Below are 22,620 nucleotides of genomic sequence, written 5' to 3'. Positions count from 1 at the left end.
TCCAGTTCGAAAACGAAAGGCGAGTTCGACGGCGGAAACCACACGCCAACGAAATGTGTAGGCAGTCAAAACAGACAACAAAAAGAAAAAAAAAAAAAAAAAAAAAGACACCCACCCACAGGATTCCCAAAGTCACAAATCTGCACGACAGCTCCTCAACACCATTCTGCTTTGAACTTTGTGTGAAATCCATCATCACTCTCTGATACAAACATCAAAAAATTGGAACACTGTTGACACCCATCAAAAAATAATTAACACGTGTAATTAAGATAATCTAAGTCTTAATCAAAAGCCACACGTGGTACAAATAATAAACCACGCGAACGAGTGTTTGGACCTCCCTCCTCCTAAATGGTTACCAAGTCAAAAAAAAAAAAAAAAAATCCTCTCTTACAGTTGCCAGAATGTCTTTTTTAACCAATTAGTGTTCTCACTTCAGTACAAGAAAAATAATCTCCCTCTGGTAATTTTTATATTCACAAGTGCAAAAAGTTTACTCTATCCATGGGAAACGAAGCAAGAGGATCTAAGCAGTGATACATGCCTTAGAACTTGTAAGCTTGCTCATAATTCCAGTTGAGACTCGGTAACTTACATTTATTAGAACTTGTAAGCTTGCTCATAATTCCAGTTGAGACTCGGAACTTACATTTAACCGGTAAAATCTATGAAACCTCACTTCAGAAAGAGGCAAAGAAAGAAGAAGGAAAATTGAAAAACACTTTCTACCTGTAAAGATGATTTTTCTTCTTCTTCTTCTTCTTCTTCCTCCATATAATCCAAAGATGATTTTCTATCTTTAAATCTTATACCACAAAAATTCAAACATTATTATGTATTGAAAAGAAAGGAACTTTGTAAGATCAGAGATTCTTTTATGAAATATCAAACAGGTTTCCACCTTTATCATTGTTGCATCTGATTCAGTAAGTACAATCTCTTCCCATGCTGGGATTCGTTCATTAGATAGCTCTAAGAAGTCCTCCACTGCAGTTCTATTTGAATTCGACCATTTTTGGAGTCGATGAGATGATATGTCTCATTGGTTCTCTTGTTGTTCACCACATCTGTGAGGCTAATGGTAACATATCCCAAACTTTCCTGAAAGAAAAAGGAATGTCTCAGCTAATGTAAAGACCTCGAAACTACTGATTTGTACAAAACGACCAACACGATATCACTAATTTCAATCATTGTAAACCAATAAATAAATAAGGAAATCAACATCACATCCAAATTACAACATGATGCCCAATTAATTACATCTAAAACAAACCTTCTTTTTTTGTGATGCTTGTACTTATGGCGTGTGTGTCTTTGCAGTAGCAGGTGTTACCAAACCAGTAAATTACAAAGGTTTATCAAATTGTTTATCAGACTAAGTTATCAACCTGCATAGTCGATGCCTTCTGAGCAAGCAGGATGAATCATAACAGATGAAACACACAGAAATATATTAGATCATTTCCTTAGCTTTTCAGAGTGAAACCTGTTTATGGACTTTGAACAAAAGATTTAAGCATAATATGAGCATGCCTGATACAACAGCTCAAACCTATCAAATTCAAAGATACATGTATATTTTTCAAGGAACGACAGTCAAATTAAGAACTGTAATTCAATCATCAGACTTAATCCAAGTGTCTATAAAATGCAGATGAGCACACTTAACTAAGCAAACTTGAATCAGGCACCACTAATCACTAAGAATCTCTCCTAGTTGGCCTATTTACATACTAACAGATTTCTTGCAAAAATGCCATGTCAAGGAGTACCTTAGGGTGTATGCCAATACTTGGTGCCCTACTGAGTACTTCCACATGCATTTTATCATTGATAGGAGGCTCCTCACATACAAACTGAAACTCTTCCTCCCATCTTGGATCTCTGTTTTTCTTTATGTGCTGCATCCATAAATTAATAAGAATCCATTAGTGGGTCATATGTAAAAGAAACTTTACAGAATGCAGCGGAAATCAATATTTAGTTCACAAGATACTTTAGTTTTCTTCTCCTCTCCTCGAAAGGTGACACGCACGTAAGGGTTTGTATGGTGCTTGCCCTCAAGATCTTTAGCTTCATGAACAATAACAACAAGCAAACCGCCGCCTGATGGTGTACCATCAGGAGCTTTTTCTACTTCATCTGCATTCTCACCGACATCTTTTGGTACCTCTTTTTCCTTGAAAGGTTTGTACAACGCTTCCACAACAATCTGTCCACGTGATTTGTCACTCTGAACATCTCTACTCTCAAGATTCTTAAGCAAGTCGAGTGTCAGAGTTTTTGGCTCATCGGGGGCAAGTTCATTCAGTCGAATGACGTTCATGCCCATCTTTTCATGTTTCCCCACCTACATAGTAAGCATAATAGACATTCAATGAAGGAAAAACTAGCAAACAACAAAGACCATATGACTGATGTGAAAGGAAATAATTGTACCCAGAAAATCACATGCCTGTTCCCAGTCATAGACATTAAGTTCAACAAATTGATTTTCTGGATCTCTGATAACAAACTTAAATTCCTCGTTCCACTCAGGATTAAGATTGCTATGCTTCACTCTTGTCTTTTTTGATGGAAGCTTATCGTCTCCAAGCTTCAGTTTGACATATGGGTCTGATTTCCCCAATAGGTCTTTCTTTTTTAGCTTATATGCTCTGATAACCTTCAAATGAAGAATTCCAACAGGCTTCCTTGAGGCTCTGCAATAATAAACAGGATCATTGATACAGATGCTGGAGTTGGTATCCCCTTTTTTCGGAATAAAAAAATTATGCTTCTTAAATGTTACATATAGGCATCAAATTACTTTGAAACATCCAGAACTGGCACTTCTAGTGTTTTAGGCCACAGGTACATATTTGCAACCTGATTTTTTATTGTTTCCTGCAGATAGTCCATCATACAGCATTAGAGGAAAAGAATTGAGAATTTAAACCGTACAAAGTGCTTCACTGTTTCTGGTAAGTAAGTAGTCAAACAAGAGATGATGATCGGATCATAAAAACTATGAGTTCAAATGAATTCTGAACCAAGAAATTCCTAGGCGCTTTTGGCAGCGTATGATATTAAAAAAAATACTAAAAAAAGATAACAAATTCAAAGAAAAACAATCATCATACCAAGACCCTTTTTCTAACTCCACAATAGAAGTGTTTTCAAATACGTATGTACCACATGTATTCTTGGACATCTGTGGCTAGGCATACAGCGGATGTGAATCCAAAATCTTCAATGGCATGTCATATCAAGGTCTGAAATTTCGTACTGTACCGAAGTTTCGACGATCGCTCGATACGGTACGGTACGGTATACCGCTCGGTATACTGAGTGGTATACCGTTCGGTATATATATATATATATATATATATATATATATATATATAATTTAAAAGCCGACGTCGCATCGCCTCGGCGACGTCGCCTTTTCCTTCCCCACGCGGGGCGACGTCGCCTCGTTTATTTAAATAATATATATATATATATATATATATATATATATATATATATATATATATATATATAAGATTATATATATATATATATATATATTATTTATTTAAAAGCCGACGTCGCATCGCCTCGGCGACGTCGCCTTTTCCTTCCCCATGTGGGGCGACGTCGCCTCATTTATTTAAATTATATATATATATATATATATATATATATATATATATATATATATATATATATAATATAATCGCCTCGGCAATGTTGCATCGCCTCGGTGACATCGCCGAGCCTTTTTCTATTATATATATATATATATATATATATATATATATATATATTAATATTATTAATATATATATATAATACGGTATTGCTTACCTTGTGTCATATCATATGCAATTGCAGATAAAATAAGAAAGATCCGCTAATGCCCAATAGCTTGGGTGGTTGACAGGTTGCTAGTTTGAAAACCCTATGGCATTGGAAGCACTTGTTTCCTCCTGCCCTTGGTGGTGGATGACTACCTACAAAGACATTGTTGTTGGAATTCTTTTAGTAGAACCAGGTCAGGGTTACCATAAATGTGAGTAGACAACCCAAAGGCTCAAGTTGTGGGCAAAAACCAATAGATGTCTCCCGACTCTTTCGTTCCTTAGCAATGTGGGACTAACCTCTTAACTCATGTTATCTTGATCTCAAATGCAATGAAATTTTCATTCAGTTTTTAAACTGTTCTATAAAGTTAATAGGTTATTTTAAAGTTTATTCCAAACAGCCTCAAACAAATATGCATATTGACAATTTCTAAAGCCAAAAAGTTATCATGTCATGAATGCTCAAGAAAAAAAGAAAGTGTAAGGTGTAAACAACCTGAACAAATCTATAAAGGCCAGGAATTGCCATAAGATCAGCCCCCAAAAGTTTTAGACCAAAGTCAACATGTGGCTGCAAAAGAAAACATTCTGAATGGTTACACATCTTGCCAATAGCTTACCAATGAGAGATTCATTAAGTACGTCAAGTGAAAAGTTTGTTTTTATTTTCACACACCTTGTCCATGAGAGACACCAAGATTTTTGCAAAACAAGGAAAGCTAGGGACCAACGGCTTTAATGTAATGCGTGGAGTGGCAAAGATTTGCAAATCCACCACCTGAAAATCTCAAACTGCCAAAATGTTAACAAATTGGCTAACTGTGCTTGTGACTTCAACATCACCCTCTGTTGCAAAACATAAACTGCATGATGGATCTACCAACAAAAAGGTATACATTAATGACCTGTGCAGTCAATTTTAATCCATAGGCTTTCACAACAACGATGACATTAGGGTTCCCAGCCCACTTCAGTGATGGTTCCATAATGAGCTCCTTCTCTTCTGTAATGTACACTTTCATTCCTGGCACAGGTTCAAACGTAGATGCACATTATTGGACAACATTACAGAAAATCAGTAGATGCACAAAACCAGGAATACAACTTGAATCATGCAGTAAGCAAAAACTATTGGAGAGCATAAAAGAGAAAAATATTGGAAATCTCAATAAATAATGTGCATCACAAAATTCATCAGCAAATAGATGTACCAAAATCATATATAAGATTCACACAAGTGCTTACCTTGAAAAGTAGGTGGCAGTGAACCAAGAGTGAAGGTTTCAAATTCAACTGAATCGAGTTTATACTTTACGGTATTGTCAGCAATTATTGGATCTGCAATTTGTTTTGCAGTTCTGCAGATAGCCTTGTAGAGCAAAAAACATTAATATGGCAGCAAAAAAAGGCACTGTTTGGTACTTCATTCTCGGACATCAATCAGGACTCAGAATGAAGACATACCTTATTGAGATAAGGCCACATCATTTCTAGAAACTTATTTAACCAATCAATCTTCAAACAGCAAAATAAAAGTTATTTATTAAGAGGTAAAAATAAGAACTACAGTTTCTAGTACTCGAGTCCACAGTATCAGTTAAAATAAGCACGATACGTTACTCGATCATAGTCTGGATTCTTCACCCACAGGGGAATTTCAGGAAGCATCTGTTCCAATGATTTCGAATCATGTTCAACAAGTGGACGGATTTTAGGATCCTGATCAAGCAAAATTTTGTAAGAGAGTAACCACACGTCATCAGATTTTGATTTCTAAATTGTATTTAGAACCAATAAAAATGTAGAAGGCATCAAAGTGAATTACAAAAACTTCACGTTTTAATAAGCAAGGAAGCATAGAACCATTATCTTTGAACATCAGCTGCCTAGATTAACTGGACAGTCACCTGAGACAGGTAGCCCCCTTCACAACTGAGACAGTGTGAAGATTAAACACTATATGCAAGATCTAGGTGATCTGTCGAACTGTTTAGTCAGACGGTGGACCAGGTTCTCCAATATCCATGACATAACCCAATATATACAAGAGACTGAGATGTTATACACCTAGATACTTGCCTGGAGGTAATCAACTACAATCTTGTCTTTATTGACATGAAGAAGTAGCAGTTGGGAAGAATGAGAAAATAAATGCATTGACATTGGGCAGTAAAAACCACCATTGACAGAAAAATATCTAGCAATAGAGGATGATAACTTCTCCTTTCTTCTCTCCTTTTCATAATAAGTTTAGTTAATAACTTTTAACTAATTTGCAACATCCAGCTTCCAATTCTAAAGTTCCTCACTGTTTATGCATGCAAAATCCACAATGAGATAACAAAAGATATTATATATATTTATATCTTGCAAACGGCAAACACACTTATCGTCCATGTGACTTGGTCCAAAAGTTAATTGGGGTCCTAAAGTTGATCCTTGTTTTTCTACACTGTCCTGTCAATAACAACCTTGATTTAACATCACAGCAATTTCTAAACCTTCAAGAAAAAAACATCATAAACCCAAATCATCATCGTAAAGTTTTGATGTCAAGATACTCTCGCCCAACAGAAATAGCTGGTATTGTTTATGCAGATGTTTGACGAGCATGCCATAATCAACTAAGATACATAGAAATGTCAGATCCAACTTTTGCTTCCTACATTCAGAAAACTTCAACACAAATTGATCGTCGAACATTCCTTCCATTAAATTAACTAAAGAACACTTGACTGCAGTCAGAACAACGGATCAACAAGTCCCACTAACTTCTCAAATCCTCGAAACTCAGCAAAACAAGATCTCAATGCAAGTCATGCCAAGTCAAATGCAGCATCACGAACAACAAGACCAAGTCTCACAGCAAGAGCAGGTAAAAACCTAGATCAAACAGGCCACCACCAGACACAAGATCAGCCAAGCGGCGCCATACCTTGACATCGGAGGGCTGGAAGTAGATGAAGAGGAAGTATCCGATGACGATCCCCGCCGACAGCCCCACGCCGAACCCACAGAGCCCCAACGCCGTGCTCACAAACCCCATCCCCCACCCCCTTCACATCAAAAACAACCACATCATCAAATACCAAAAAGATATCCGTAGCAATAATAACAATCACAATAGATTTCTTACAAGCAGTCTTCCTGACGGAATAAAGGGTTAAGATGAGATTAAGATGGGAAATTAATAGAAAGAGAGAGCGAAGATTACCTTACCTGGAAAGCGCGGATTCCTGTCTTGACCTTGAGGTGTTCTTTACTTCCTGCTAATTGAGAGAGTTGGGTGGAATGATGCGACGCGTTTGTTTGGGTTTGGAAGATGGGATCGAGTGCTCGGCTCGTCTTCCACTTGTTTAGGACTCGAGAGGAAGGAAGAGGGAGGGAGAATAATAAGAACGGGGGAGCGTCGAGATCACCGTCCAAGCAAAAAAACGTTGATCGTGACGACGACGTGTCTCGATGTCTCGTCGGGACACGTCCCCGAAGTTTCAGATGCCGAAAACAAATAACTATTCATACCCTCAAACTCTACCGCCACTGTGATTGGATGGTCTCTGTAGAGTCACCACGTTACGCTTGAGAGGGTGAAAACGGAGTGCGTCGTCTGAGCTCATAAAATCTACTATCTACTGCATTGACTACTGTATCTGTTGTGTTTTTTTGCTTTGTCTTTAAAGTCTAATATTTATTTTTTCGAAAAATGTAAGAAGCAAGGATCGTTTGCCACGTGGCATGTGATAGACTAAAAACATGTTCCTGTTGCAAATTTTCTGATCACTTTATTGTTGAAAAGAATTATTGATTTGGAATTGTGAAATGCAAAGTATTTTTTATTATTTTCTACATGGATGGAAACTGATTTAGAGTCTTTTATCTTTCCTACTTTTCTCAACTATTTGTTAGGTAATTAGCTAAATGCTATGGAATATGTTTGTCTTCTTTTTTTTTTTTTCTTTTCTTATATATTGATTTGTTTCTTTAACATTTAAAACTTTTAATTAGCATGCAAAAAAAGGGAAAATAAATTGGTTCTCTTGCTCTCTCTCTCTCTATTCAAAAAAAGGTTGGCTGCTAAAACCAACCTTTCTTTATCTATCGATCTGTTCTTTTTTATTTTTTTCTCTTTCTTCAGCTGCTGTTTAGGCCGAAAGAAGTTAGTCTCTTCAAGTTCATTTCTTGGGGTTATGAGTGGAGAACAAGTCTTAAGATGAAGCTTATGTACTTTTTCTTTTTTTCCTCATTTTATGTTTTAAAATAATTTTATCAATAAATCTTAACATTGATCTAACCTTATAATTCTTCAAGTTCTATTCTCGGATCTAAATAGAAAAAGAAAGCAAATTTAGTATAAATAGATCATCAAAGAATAATGATACTACCGCGATTCCGATTCAAATCAAAGGTTTTGATCCAAGCAAAAATTAGGTTATAACGATTAGAATTTGAAATCGAAACTAGAACCAATGGTTTCAATTGAGTTATGAACCGATCAAAAATAATTTAAAAATCCTAAATACCCTTGTTGACGAATTTCTCTTTTATAATAGTTTAATAAATGATTAATTAGAGTGAATTTAAAAATATTTAAAAATTTAAAATAAGTAATTTTGGTTCAAAACCATATCCATAATCATAATTATTGATTTTGAAACTAGAACTATAACTGTTTTGGATCGATTCGATTCCGATTCTAAATTCGATAGAATTAAAATCATGCATTCAGAAACTATTATCGAATTAAAATCATGCATTCAGAAACTCTGGTAAGTCCATTGATACCTCTTGGATATAGTTTTTTCTTCTTATCTTTACTTTTTTGTTTAATCTATCAAATTAGATAACAACTTAAGCATGGATTTTTTTATAATATTAATATATATTTATATTTATATTCTCTAGATGATGGATTACTAAGAAAGATTTATATATAACAAAGGGTGTCTAGATGCAAATGCTTTTATCTATTTGTTTTCATTTCTTGTTTGCACTATGACTTGTTTATGTACTCATATAAAAACAATTGTTTTTAATTTTTGTAAGATGCAAGGATTTAATCATGGTTTGTCTTGAGTTAACTTAAAAGAGACGAGAGGATTTGAGACTTGGTCAACAAAAGTTCCAGCTCATCCCAATGCGTTGACAAATCCGTCGCCTTCCCTCTGCAAGAAGATGGGGGGAGAGAGAGAGAGAGAGGAGCGGGCGGGAGAGAAAAGAGGAGGCAGCGGAATGCACCACCGCACCCTCCTCCCCTCTCCCTCGGACCGAAACACGCCCATGCAATGGCAAATGGCTATTCCTGTAAGCCTTTGCCTGCCTTCTCGGGGGCTCCCCATGGCCACAGGCAACCGAAACCTTCTATAATATCCGCTCCCCCTCTCTCCCTGGAGTGGGAAACCGTGTCTCTTGATCTCATCCCTCTCACACTCAACAGCAACACGAGGAGCACGCCCATCCAGCTATCAGTCTGTCATCGCATCTGCATCTGCATCTGCGTCGGTCAGAGATCGGGTTACACCATCGATCCCATTCCTGGAGCAGAAAGAAGAGCTGAAGAACCATGGCGGTGTCGCCGGAGACCACGGCGCGGACTCTCGTCAGTCTCTTCCTCCTCGCCGCCATCGCCAGCACCGGCGCGGCCCACGGCGGCGGCAGCGTACAAGGAGTGACTTATGATAGCCGGTCACTGATCATAAACGGAAGGAGAGAGCTTCTCTTCTCGGGGTCGGTCCATTACCCTCGAAGCACACCCGAGGTGACGAACCGTCTGCATCGACTCGCATGGGTTAACTTTGAAGCGCTGACGAGAGTTCGTTCTTCTCTTGATCTTTTGGTGACCAGATGTGGCCGGACATCATCCAGAAGGCTCAGCATGGGGGACTGAACGTGATCCAAACCTACGTCTTCTGGAACATCCACGAGCCTCTCTACGGGCAGGTAAGGTGTCGTTCCTGTAGCAAAAAGAAGGTTTCAAACATCGAAGGGAAGCGCTGAGAGTTGAATGCTGCTTACCACAGTTCAATTTCCAAGGGAGATATGACTTGGTGGGGTTCATAAAGCTGGTGCAGAAGAATGGGATGTATGTGACCCTCCGACTCGGTCCCTTCATCCAAGCGGAATGGAATCATGGGTGTGTAACAGGGAGCTCTAGCTCTGGTTTTCCGCATCTGGTTTTTTGACGTGCTTCTCTGATCATGGCAGAGGGTTCCCGTTCTGGCTTCGGGAGGTCGCCAACATCACCTTCCGAACAGACAACGAACCCTTCAAGGTAGACTGGAAACCCTGGTCATGGTCTCTTCTGCTCCAGCAAGACACTTAATGTGGTAGTTTTGTGGGTTCATGCAGCATCATATGGAAAGGTTTGCCAGGACGATTGTGCAGATGATGAAGGACGAGAAGCTATTTGCCTCTCAAGGAGGTCCCATCATCCTATTACAGGTTCACCCATCTTGTTCCCTGCAGTCCCTGCTGCATATATCATATCAGGAAGAAGAAGAAGAAGAAGAAGAAGCTCGTGTCTCTTTGCCTCAAAGTGCTAACCTTGCTGTTCTTGCGACAGATCGAGAACGAGTACAACAACGTGGCGCGAGCATTCGAGGGCGGCTCAAAATACATTCAGTGGGCAGGCAACATGGCCGTGGGGCTCGGCGCCGGCGTGCCGTGGGTGATGTGCAAGCAGAACGACGCTCCCGGTCCCGTGGTATTGTTACGTTGGATTCAGCTGCATGAAACTTATTAGATTGATACCGGACAACAACAGTCATAATATGCTGATCCGATCGCCATTGTTTCACACGTAGATCAATGCATGCAACGGGAGGAACTGCGGCGATACCTTTACAGGGCCGAACCATCCGAGCAAGCCTTCCCTGTGGACTGAGAACTGGACTGCTCAGTGAGTAGCAAATCGTCCCTTTGGAAGTTTGAGGCTTTCTTGGCACTACCAAACGCTCTCTGGTTGTTTCAGGTACAGGGTCTTCGGTGATCCACCATCTCAGAGGTCAGCAGAGGATATTGCATACTCCGTAGCACGCTTCTTCTCAAAGAACGGCACCCTCACGAACTACTACATGGTATGGAACTGCTGCTTCCCTGAGGACATGTCGGAAGGCAGCGCGATCTTCTAACCTTCGCTTCTCCTGTTCAGTATCACGGAGGAACCAACTTTGGAAGAACCGGCGCGGCTTTTATGATGACGAGATACTACGACGAAGCTCCCCTGGATGAATACGGTAGGCAGACTCCTCGGAAGCTTCGATCTGGGTTTCTCGTCATCGCACTGACATCCGTTCTTCATGCTGATCCAGGGATGGAGAAGGAGCCCAAATGGGGGCATCTGAGGGACCTGCACCATGCACTGAAGCTGTGCAGGAAGGGTCTGCTCTGGGGGACGCCGTCCGTCCAAGCCTTTGACAAGGGTTTTGAGGTAAGAAGAAGATCAAACACTGTCAGCATCCAGTTCAAGAGATCACCTTCGAAGATGAGATAAGTTTGTGGAGTTGCAGGCCAGATTGTATGAGATACCGGAGAGCCATGTATGCGTTGCCTTCTTGACCAACACCAACAGGAAAGAAGACGGCACGGTGAGCTTCCGAGGCGAGGAGTACTATCTCCCCCGCCGCTCCATCAGCATTCTGCCGGACTGTAAGACTGTGGTGTTCAATAGCCAGAGAGTTAAGTATAACTTCTACCCCTTCTTCGTTGGAGAACAGAGGATGTTGCAGGTGTTGTAACTCGTGCTCGTTTGCCACAGGTCAACGCTCAGCACAATGCGAGGACGTTCGATGTAGCGAAGGAATCCAGCATGAAGAACCAATGGCAGATGACGAGCGACCTCATCCCGACGCTTCGCCATGCCTCGGTTATATCCAAAGGGCCCCTGGAGTTGATGAACTTGACCAAGGACACCACGGACTATCTGTGGTACACAACAAGGTAGGTGTTTGATGAAATGCCGTCGGGCTTGATTGCTGGCTAAATTCTACTTGAATTGGCACTCATTGTTGCTTCCCCTTTCCATGCAAATGAAGCTTCAAGTTGGATGCTGACGATCTACCTCGGCGACAGGACATCCGACCTGTGCTTCAAGTTTCAAACCTCGGCCATGCAATGCATGCGTTCGTCAATGGCAAATACATAGGTATCTTATCTTTACAGTGTTCGATTCCACTGGTTGGTTCATCCGAAGCCACAGCATGATGCGTCCCAGTGGTGTTCGTGTCCGGTACTTGCTGCAGGATCCGGGCATGGAACTAAGATCGAGAAAAGTTTTGTCTTCCAGAAGCCAATGGATCTAAATGCAGGAACCAACCACATCGCAATCTTAGGCTTGACTGTTGGATTGCCGGTAAGAACTTGAATCGCCGTAGAGATTGTACTCCCGTGTGTTATAATGATTCAACTTTGATCCTTCCGCCATGAAGGATAGTGGAGCGTACTTGGAACACAGACTTGCCGGCGTTCATACCGTCGTCATCCAAGGTCTCAACGCCGGAACGTTGGATTTGTCGCACAGCGTGTGGGGGCACCAGGTGCTTGTTGTTTTGTCACAGAGAAGAACTGGACGGTCCTGTAACGACTTAAGAACATTTCTCATCCCCACAGGTTGGATTGACCGGGGAGACGTTGGGCATCTTCTCTGAGAAGGGAGTGAATGCTGTCAAGTGGGAGGAGGCTAAGAGTGATACCCCAGTCATGTGGTACAAGGTGAGGAGGAAGTCATCTTTGTTCCATGTGTTCTGATGCTGATTGCAATAAGCTTCGTTCCAGAGATACTTCGATGCTCCATCCGGACATGATCCAGTTGCTTTGGAAATGAACTCGATGGGGAAAGGACTGGTGTGGATCAACGGCGAAAGCATCGGTCGTTACTGGATCTCCTACCTCAATCCTCTCGGGAAGGCTTCTCAATCAGTGTGAGTAATGTGGCAGTGTCGTCCTAAAACTGCGGCCGCCTTGGAAGAGTGCAGTTCTGAGAACTTTGCATCCAAGGTTTCAGGTATCACGTGCCGCGGTCCTTCTTGAAGCCGAAGGACAACCTCATGGTCGTCTTCGAGGAGCACGGCGGGAAGCCGGAGGACATACAGATCATGACGGTGAAGAGGGACGACATCTGCACCGTCGTCTCCGATCTCCACCCCGCACACGTCAGGTCATGGTCGAGGGAGAACAGCAAGATCCGAAGCGTCGATGACGACGCGAAGCCGGAGGCTCGGTTGAAGTGCACGGGGAAGAAGGTGATCCAGTCCATTGATTTCGCAAGCTTTGGGAACCCCGGCGGCATGTGCGGCAACTTCACCACAGGGAGCTGCCATACGCCGCAGGCCAAGGCTGTAGCCGAGAAGGTAAGGCTCTCTGCTGACATTGATACCTGCACGGCTTCTGCGATGCCGAGCTGACTCATCTTGTTCTGCCATGGTAGGCCTGCTTGGGGAAGGAGTCCTGCGTGTTGCCGGTGGCGCCGGAGGCATACGGTGCTGACGTTGGGTGTCCGGAGACGATGGCCACTCTTGCAGTGCAGGCCAAGTGCGTCCCGAAGAAGTAGTACGCGGCTTGAGTTTGATTCGTTCTTCGTTAGACCAGATGTTGGAAGGGGATTGAGTTGAATCTCTCCTCGAGCACTAGATATAGAAAAAAGGAAGGAGGACGAGGTTGATTTGTACGAGGAGGAGAATGGATGTACGCAATCTTATCTTACCTTCGTTTTTAATAATGGATCTGATGATTTTGTGAGAAATGAAATCTGCATCCAGTGACGTAGATAATGGCATTTCTGGATGGATCTCCACTTTTGTTGTTGACACTGTAGACTCGGAACATCATCACTGTTCTTCTTTGAGCATTTTGCACAGAAATCTCAAGCTGATGTCAAGTTAAATGCTCAATAAATAGCGTGTGGATGTTGGACACAACATGCGCGAGTAACTCTTATTGACTCAGGTAGTATCAATGATCTGAAAGACCCAAGTAAGTCGAAGGAAGTCAGAGAAGTTGTACAGGAAAAGGAGCAATAAATCAGCAAACTCCAAAAACCAAAAAGATAGTTTGGAATGAATCAAATTTTTGTGACAGTTGTACAGTGAGCTCTTTGAGGATTAGAAAAAAAAAAAGAAAGCGCTAAATTACAAAAAGCTGACTGGAAAATGGAACAAAAAACAAAAATGCCAATACTATTCAAGAAAAGATGACAGAAATAAACCCTGTCAACCACTTGCGTACCCATAGATGCCAATACCTTTTGGTGCACACAAATTAATGGACAAACTTTTACTTTTAAACAGACTTTTCTAAATTAGGAAGATATATGAGAATCGATCCTATGTCCGTTAAATAAGGACACAAAACCCTTAAAAGCTTGAAGGATATTTTTTTTATAAATCTAGTTCCACAAGCTAGCTAGTAAAAATATACTATTTACAACTTTTATAGTTTCTATAGTTTCTTTTATCATTTATAATTTGATATTGATAGAATGAAGAATGAAATTGTAAAGACAAAAAATGCACACCAATCTCGTGCAGTTAGGAAAATCTCATATGCTATGCAGTTGGAAAAATCTCTTTATCAAATATACGAAACAAATTTGATCAATTTTGTTACTTTCTTATATATCAATTTACATTCAAGCAGATACTGCCACATTTACTTGATCTAGCTAATAAGCTACAGACAAGCACAAAAACATGAAACATCGGAAAAACAAATGTGAAGTCACTTGTTTAAGGTGTCCACAGGCACCCACCCATAAAATAAAATCAGTAAAGCGTATGTTGGTTTTCCAAGTTCAAAAAATAGATTAAAAAAAGTAAAATTATTAACTACCAAATAAGAGAGCATTCTAGAAACAAGAACAATCAAAGTTACCCTAATGTTGAACATTTTCTGTAGCTTCCTCCTCACACAGCATGTGTTATATTACATGCTTCTGCTGATGCTGTCGAGAAGAAACAAAGTCTAATATTTACACATAATCTATTTCTTAGAAGTTTCTACCAAATTATATACACAAAAACAGACTAGCTAGAAATTTAAGAAACTACATAATAGAATGTCAAGTATCGAGCTCACGGTAAGTCATATCACATGATTAAGAACGAGAGTGAAGTGAACTGAAAATACAAGACAAACGTAAGTTTCCATCCTCAACAAGGACGAAATGACAGATGCTCTAATGCATATATGATACTCTTTTCGGATATGCCAATCTTTACGTAGATGTGTGTGTGTGTGGCACTCTTATTATGGTGCTTTTCAAACTGAACTCACATCGATTAATTCTTACGTTTAACATATCAAAGCTAAACTGATATCTTAGAAAATAAAAATAACATTTTCCTATAATCAAAAGATAATTTATTTTGTTAGTTTGGCAAGTCCAATAGTCCCACATCAGGAAAATCAGGTTTGTTATCTCCTAATAGAATTATAAATAAGGGTCTGAGCTTTGAAGTCAGATGCCTACAAGAAAAACTTAAAGTATTTGCTTTGGGTTTAAGTCCACACTCAGTTAAATAGTTTGGGCTTATAGTTTGGGTTTTTTCTTATTTAGTATTTTCGGGTGTTTTATGGCTTACAAACATCTTCCTAAGGCATTTGTAATTGTCCGTTTTATAGTAGTGATTTGTTCCTCTTTCGTCCGTGGATGTAGGTCAAAGTCAATTGACCGAACCACATAAATCTGGTGTTCTTGTCGCTTTTATTCTTTTCGCTTTATTGTCTTTGTTGGGTTGCCAAAATTATCATTTGGTAAATTTCCTAGGGTTAGCTCTAACAAACTAGTATCAGAGCCTGGTTTCGGGATCTTTTGGCAACGATGACAATAACAAAGATTGTTGTCGAGAAATTCGACAGAAATGTTAACTACGGCATGTGGCAACTCAAGATGGAGACTATTCTGGTTCAAGACGGAGTTGATTTGGCACTATAGGGAGCTAAGAACATTCTAGATGGTACGTCAAAGGAAGATCTTGCGGGTATGGATAAAAAGGCCCGATCCAACATTATTCTAAATCTCTCTGACAATGTTTTACGGGAGGTAGCTACGGACACTACGACTAAGAGCATGTGGGACAAGCTTAAAGTCTTATATATGAAGAGGACAGTAAAAAATCGTCTCTACTTAAAGCAGAGTTTGTATATGTTTCGAATGATTGAAAGTATATCTATACTCTCACATCTTGATAAAGTTGATTCCTTGGTTATAAATTTGGAGAATATAGATGTAAAAATTGATGATGAGGATAAGGCCTTGTTACTTTTGTGTTCTCTTCCCTAATCTTTTAAGCATTTCCGTGATACTATGATTTATGGAAAAGAAATAATTTCGTATCAGGAAATTAAATCTGCACTAAAATATAAGGAGTAGATAGATAGAGATATCACTATGGAAAGCATAGCGAATCAGGCTGAGGGTTTGGTTGTTAGGGGTAGAATGAATAAAAGAGAATTTGACAGTAGTAGATCTAAATCTAAATCTAAATCCAGACATAGAAATTTGGAATGTAGATATTGTCATAAAATGGGGGCACATTAAGGCTGATTGCTTTAAATTGAAAAATAAATTAAAGCAAAAGGAAAAAATTATTGAGAAAGCTACTGAATCCGCTGAAGCTAGTGTAGCAGCTGATGAGAATGTTGGAAATATTTTCTCTGCTATTGATGACAGGACGAGGTCTAAAAATGAATAGATTTTAGATTCAGGTTGTTCTTATCACATGCGTCATAATAGAGATTTGTTTTCCATATATGAATCTTGTAATGGTGGAATTATTTTGATGGGCAATAATACAGTATGTGATGTTGTTGGTAGAGGAACAATCCGAATTAAAATGCATGATGGTATTGTGAGGACGCTCACTAATGTTAGACATGTTCCTAATTTAAAAAAGAATCTCATATCTTTAGGCACCCTAGAGGCCCTTGGGTGTAAATACATAGCTGAAGGTGGAGTTATGAAAATTTCTAGAAGTACTATTGTTGTTATAAAAGCTTGTAGGTCTGGTAGCTTATATATTTTGCAGGGAACTACTATCACAGGCTCAGTTGTAGTCTCATCATCATCATTGTTTGATTCTGACATCACTAAATTATGGCATATGCGTTTGGGTCATATAAGCGAAAAAGGTTTGAGCATATTGAGCAAAAGGGGTCTACTTTGCGGACAGAGTACTGGGCCACTATATTTTTGTAAACATTGCATTTTTTGAAAGCAGAAAAGAGTCAGCTTCAATTCTCCGGCAGTTCACAAAACGAAAGGTACTCTTGACTATATTCATTCAGACCTTTGGGATCCAACTCATGTTCAGTCTAAGGGTGGTGCTAGGTATATGTTGACTTTCATTGATGATTATTCCAAGAAAGTTTGAGTTTATTTTTTGAAGCATAAAAATGATATTTTTCTAACCTTTAAACAATGGAAGACTTTGATTGAGAAGCAAACAGGTAAACAAATTAAGTGGCTTCGAACAGATAATGGCATGGAATTTTGTGAAGGTGACTTTGATGAATTCTGTAAAAATGAAGGAATCGTTCGGCATCGTACTGTTAGGATGATGCCTCAACAAAATGGTATGACCGAACGTATGAACAAAACACTCTTGGAGAGAGCAAGGTGTATGATCTCAAATGCAGGGTTGACAAAGGACTTTTGGGCAAAGGCGATTAATATGGCATGTTACGTTGTCAACCGCGCTCCATCTGTGACACTTAACTTTAAAACTCCGGAGGAAGTTTGGTCAGGTACTCCTGCTGATTACTCTGATTTAAAAAATTTTAAGTGTCCAGCATACATGCATATAAATGAAGGAAAATTAGAGCCTCGAGCTAAAAAATGTATTTTCCTTGGGTATGCTTCTGGGGTGAAAGGATACAGATTATGGTGTTCTGATATCAAATCACCAAAATTTGTAATCAGTAGAGATGTTACTTTTGATAAATTGTCTATGTATCTTCTAAAGAAGAATCTACTAATTGTACAAATGATAGTGCGCAGAAGCAGGTGGAGCTTGAGATTAGTAGTTCTAATTCTTTTCAATCTAACTCTTCTTCTCAAAGAATGCTAGTAGATGGTCCGGAATCTACTGACAAAGATGATCTAGAGGAAGAGCAATATTCCATAGCTAAGGATAGACTACGGAGAAATATTCGACCATCACAAAGATATGCAAATTTGTTTGCATATGCTTTGTCTGTTGTAGAAGAAACAAGTGAAGTTGGTGAACCTATTACCTATTCAGATGCAGTTTCTTATGATAATTCCGCTAAGTGGTTGATTGCGATGAATGAAAAAATAGAATCTCTTCATCAAAATAGAACTTGGGATCTTGTGAAGCCGCATTCGGGTAAGAAAATTGTTAGATGCAAATGAGATACTATTGCTGAGGGAAAGGTCATTGTTCAGAAAATTCATACGAAGGACAATCCAACTGATATGCTTACGAAGCATCTTCCGATTTACAAGTTTAAGCAGTGCTTGGACTTGGTTGGTGTTCATTGTTGGTGATTGTCCATTGGGGCTTTCGTGAAGAAGGTGGAGCAAGTTTTGTTGGGACATGCTAATGTGGAGATTTGTTAGTTTGGCAAGTCTCATAGTCCCACATCGGGAAAATCAGGCTTGTTATCTCCTATTAGAACTGTAAATAAGGGTTTGAGCTTTGAAGTTAGATGCACCACAAGTAACGCTACAAGAAAAACCTAAGTGTTTGATTTGGGTTTAAGTCCATACTCAATTAAATAGTTTGGGCTTATAGTTTGGGTTTTTTCTTGTTTAGTATTTTTGGGTGTTTTATGGCTTAGGAACATCTTCCTAAGGCATTTGTAATTATCCTTTTTATAATAGTGATTTGCTCTTCTTTCGTCCATGGATGTAGGTCAAAATCATTGACCGAACCACGTAAATATGGTGTTCTTATCGCTTTTATTATTTTCACTTTATTATTTTTGTTGGGTTGCCAAAATTATCCTTTGGTAAAATTTTTGGGACTAGCTCTAGCATATTCTTTAATAAAAAATGCTTGCAGGCAGTCAAAACGTCGTATAATGCAGCATTTTAAGCAATCATCTATATAAGTGGCTGAAACTTGAAAGTTGAAACCATTGTCTCTGTAGTATAGCAAGCAAAGAACATAAAGCAGGTCCGCCACCCCCATTAAATCTTCTAGATAACATTGGCTCTTGAAGATCCAATGCATGCATCCCATTACTTCAAGTCCTCGTGCTAATGCATGCTTTCCCGTCATAAAAAAATAACACATCTTATTAACCGGCATGAGTCGACAAACATTTGCCAATGTAAGGTTCACATAATAGACATTTATAGGAAAACAAGTTCAAAAGAAAAAAAAAAAAGAACCAACTGATTATATTAGCAGATCATAAGTTATTGGAGCTTGAAAACAACATGACTCATGATTACATAATAGAGAATAGTTGTAAATTTCTGGGTGAAAATCATGATAATGGATAATAGAAAATCACGAATAGTATGAAGAAATAGCTTTGAATTATGAAGTATTTTACAATTACGTTCAGTCGAAAATCTTTATACGATAAAAAAATATCGAAAAGATGTATAACTTGAAAACATATGAAAGCATAATGAAAGTAAGAATTCAGTTTGTAATATAAGGAAAAAGCAGGAAGGAAATGCAAGCCAGATTTTTATAATGGTTCGATTGTTGTGACCTACATCCACTCCCGATTCCTCTTCACTCGGGACCATCGGCTTCCACTACCGACCTTCTTTCAACGAGCGAAGATTAACTACCTTTTTACACTCTTTCTCCTTTTCACGGGTTTAGGAGATAACCCTTATAAGCCTCTCTTTCTTAGACCTCACTTCTCCCTTTAAACAAACTTCTAAATACTAGGAAGAAGTGATCCTAAATCCTAAGAGAGTTTTCTATTTTTTTTTTCAAATTTTTTTTCCCTTTTCAACTAAATTTCATGCTCAATACTTGCTATCCCATTCAGGAATAATTGGAGTATTTATAGACCCTAAATGGATTTAAAATTGGAAAAAAAAAAGGTCTCATCCCAGGTTTCTCGAGTCCTAGCGGTACCATCATCTGTGCTAGACGATACCACCACTTACAGCATTGACACTAGGCGGTACCATCGCATAGTCTGGTGGTACCACCTAGGAGACTGTGTTTGGCGATACCACCTAGGACATTAGACGATGGTACTGCTTGGGAGACTATGTCTGGGCAGTACCATTGCCCAGACTGGCGGTACCATTGTCTGACATTGTCTTAGAGACTATGTCTGGGCGGTACCACCGCCTGACGCAATCTCGGAGATTGTGCCACCAATGGTTCCACTTGTTGGGTCATTGTTTGGGCCTTTCACTTGGCCCAACATAGCCTAAACTTGGGCCCAATTGGTCCCTAATTGAGTTGGCCAATTCTAACCCAATTACACCTAAAACCTACTTCGATCTAGATAATTATTATAAAGCTAAATCATATGTTGTTCGGTATGTCATTGATTCATCAGCGCTTCGTCCGAATCTTCTACGCATCGTCTTCTCTTGCGGTCTATTGCCTAATCGGTCAGTTGACCTCCGCAATTCAGATTTCCTTGGTGCAATTTCCGCTCTTCTTGGCCCAATGCCCGAACCCATGGCCCGAAGCCTTCTACCGATACGTCGACTGATCCTCTAGCTCGACGTCCAATCTTCTGACATGTTCCACTCTGGCCCAACATGATTCTTCCTACTTTAATTATCTCTCTGATCGAAGCTTCCTACGTCACTCAAAATGTAGATCAGATCATAAACACATCAATTGATTTCATCATCGAAATCCAAGATTCAACAATCTCCCCATTTTTTATGATGATAACCAATTGATAACGTAGTTTAAACTAAACTCCCTTTATCAATATGCCATATTGATAGAACTCTTGAATTCATATTGAATTCAAGTCAAAACAAATTTAATCATAAATATTTCATCATTGCATGCATCATGAATATTGAAAGAACCAATTAATCATATCATTGCATGCAATATAAAATCATGCATAATCAAAATATCAAAGTATATTACATCCTACCCTGTATGATTCTCATATCATCATATTTTCTCCCCCTTTGTCATCAACAAAAAAGAGAACCCCTTTATCATCAACAAAAAGGAGAAGTGCAATTATCAAGTTTTAGAGATATGCAAGTTTTATAATATACAAGCTAGTAATAATTTTGAGTTGTACAAGTTTGCAAATTTTTCTTTTTGAGATAAGCAAGATAGCACTTTTGCTTCTCTTGAGATTGCAAGCTAGCAATTTTTAGTGATGTTCAAGATAGGAAGTTCTTTATTCTCTTTTGAGAAGTGCAAGCTAGTAATTTTGCTTTCTAGCAAGTTTTTCTCCTTGTAATTTGTAAGCTAGCAAATTTAGTAAGTATTACATCATATTAGAACATGCAAGCTAGTAAATTTTGTCATTTTAGAGCATGCAAGCTAGCAAATTTTACACATATAAAAGTTAGCAAAATTTTACATTTTTGAGATGTGCAAGATAGCCTATTTTTACATCTTCTTGAAATGTGTAACTTAGCAAATATTGCTTCCCTTGAGATTTGCAAGATAGCACTTCTTGCTTCTCTTTTGAGATGAGCAAGCTAGAAAGTTTTGCTCCCCCTTTGTCATTGTCAAATAGAAGGGAAGAATACAATGTTGTAATTCTTTTTCCTTTACATCAATTTTCACATCATGCCAAAGATAAATAACAAGGATAAATTTATATCAATATTTAAATAAAAAATCAAGTCATGAATGTCAAAAGACCATATATCATTTTTAACAAATTTCTTTTTTTGTAAATAGAAAGAATGATAGGAAACGATCTTGATTTAAAAAGAACACCCAAGTCATAAAAATCAAGAAATTAAGATCATGATCCGAAAAATGTATAAGAATAGTTTATGCATTTGGGAGATTTAAGTTTATCATTCAAGCTAGCACTTTTTTTTGTTCTCTTTTTATAATACATGAGCTAGCAAGTCTATCTCCCTTGAGATGTGCAAGCTTGTAAGTTAGTTTTTCTATCTTTGAAATATGCAAGCTAACAAATTTATCTTCCCCTTTATCATAAGCAAAAAGAGGGGAATAACTCAAAAGGTATAAATATTCAAGTCATCACATGAAAGATATCAAGAAAATTTAGTGATGAGATATACCTTATGAATACAAGGAATTATATAAAAAAAATTATATCATTCAAGCTAGCACTTTTTTTTGTTCTCTTTTTATGATACACGAGCTAGCAAGTCTATCTCCCTTGAGATGTGCAAGCTTGCAAGTTAGTTTTTCTATCTTTGAAATATGCAAGCTAACAAATTTATCTCCCCCTTTATCATAAGCAAAAAAAGGGGAATAACTCAAAGGTATAAATATTCAAGTCATCACATGAAAGATATCAAGAAAATTTAGTGATGAGATATACCTTATGAATACAAGAAATTATACAAAAAAAACTTATATCATGAAAGATAAAATCATGTAAATACCAAAAAACATGATTCATTTTGATAAATATTCTCTTTAATAAAATATAATAAATCATTCGAGAATAAAAAGTGAAGGCTCTTGATTTACATAAGGAAAAAATCAAGTTTTAATTCCAAGAATTTAAGATCATAATTTCAATAATACTTCTCTTTAATATATAGCAAGTAGAATCATAGATGCATCAAAAAGGATGTTTCATGTTGAATATATCATAAGTCATAAATATGATAAATGATTTAGTTTGATATATCATCTCATTAGTAAAATGAGTCATATGA

At 38.4% G+C, this 22,620-nt stretch overlaps 2 protein-coding genes across 5 annotated transcripts; one reads left to right on the top strand and one right to left on the bottom strand.

The window, feature by feature from the left end:
* Window positions 1–573: 573 nt before the first annotated feature.
* Window positions 574–7,197, bottom strand: LOC135650140 (synaptotagmin-2-like). 3 transcript variants are annotated; one of them, XR_010501468.1, is made up of 14 exons: window positions 7,053–7,197; window positions 6,769–6,889; window positions 5,454–5,552; window positions 5,298–5,348; window positions 5,079–5,202; window positions 4,739–4,857; window positions 4,510–4,611; window positions 4,330–4,404; window positions 2,816–2,892; window positions 2,462–2,708; window positions 2,003–2,356; window positions 1,779–1,907; window positions 905–1,104; window positions 574–808 (listed from the first exon to the last, which is right to left on the bottom strand). XR_010501468.1 is itself a non-coding variant. In XM_065169310.1 (13 exons), the coding sequence occupies exons 2-13, from the start codon at window positions 6,877–6,879 to the stop codon at window positions 976–978; spliced, it is 1,617 nt and encodes a 538-aa protein (XP_065025382.1). In that variant the 5' UTR covers window positions 6,880–6,889; window positions 7,053–7,197; the 3' UTR covers window positions 822–975. The 3 variants fall into 3 exon arrangements, 2 of the variants coding, with proteins under 2 accessions (XP_065025382.1, XP_065025387.1); XM_065169310.1 differs by lacking the exon at window positions 574–808 and having other exon boundaries at window positions 822–1,104; XM_065169315.1 differs by lacking the exon at window positions 574–808 and having other exon boundaries at window positions 822–1,104; window positions 7,048–7,195.
* A 1,946-nt stretch (window positions 7,198–9,143) lies between these two features.
* Window positions 9,144–13,634, top strand: LOC135672461 (beta-galactosidase 11-like). 2 transcript variants are annotated; one of them, XM_065180943.1, is made up of 19 exons: window positions 9,145–9,588; window positions 9,675–9,770; window positions 9,851–9,963; window positions 10,035–10,101; window positions 10,179–10,271; window positions 10,393–10,533; window positions 10,634–10,728; window positions 10,801–10,906; window positions 10,981–11,065; window positions 11,141–11,259; window positions 11,339–11,506; window positions 11,587–11,768; window positions 11,864–11,973; window positions 12,071–12,180; window positions 12,257–12,364; window positions 12,438–12,539; window positions 12,603–12,748; window positions 12,832–13,177; window positions 13,255–13,633. In XM_065180943.1, exons 1-19 carry the CDS (start codon window positions 9,394–9,396, stop codon window positions 13,375–13,377), a joined length of 2,505 nt encoding a protein of 834 aa, XP_065037015.1. In that variant the 5' UTR covers window positions 9,145–9,393; the 3' UTR covers window positions 13,378–13,633. The 2 variants fall into 2 exon arrangements, with proteins under 2 accessions (XP_065037013.1, XP_065037015.1); XM_065180941.1 differs by having other exon boundaries at window positions 9,144–9,588; window positions 10,981–11,259; window positions 13,255–13,634.
* Window positions 13,635–22,620: the final 8,986 nt, after the last annotated feature.

This window comes from Musa acuminata, chromosome BXJ1-4 (genome assembly GCF_036884655.1).
Source record: "Musa acuminata AAA Group cultivar baxijiao chromosome BXJ1-4, Cavendish_Baxijiao_AAA, whole genome shotgun sequence".
In the NCBI taxonomy this organism is placed as follows: domain Eukaryota; kingdom Viridiplantae; phylum Streptophyta; class Magnoliopsida; order Zingiberales; family Musaceae; genus Musa; species Musa acuminata.
Note: the sequence above shows the minus strand (reverse complement) of the source record. Positions and strands in the feature narration are given on the sequence as shown.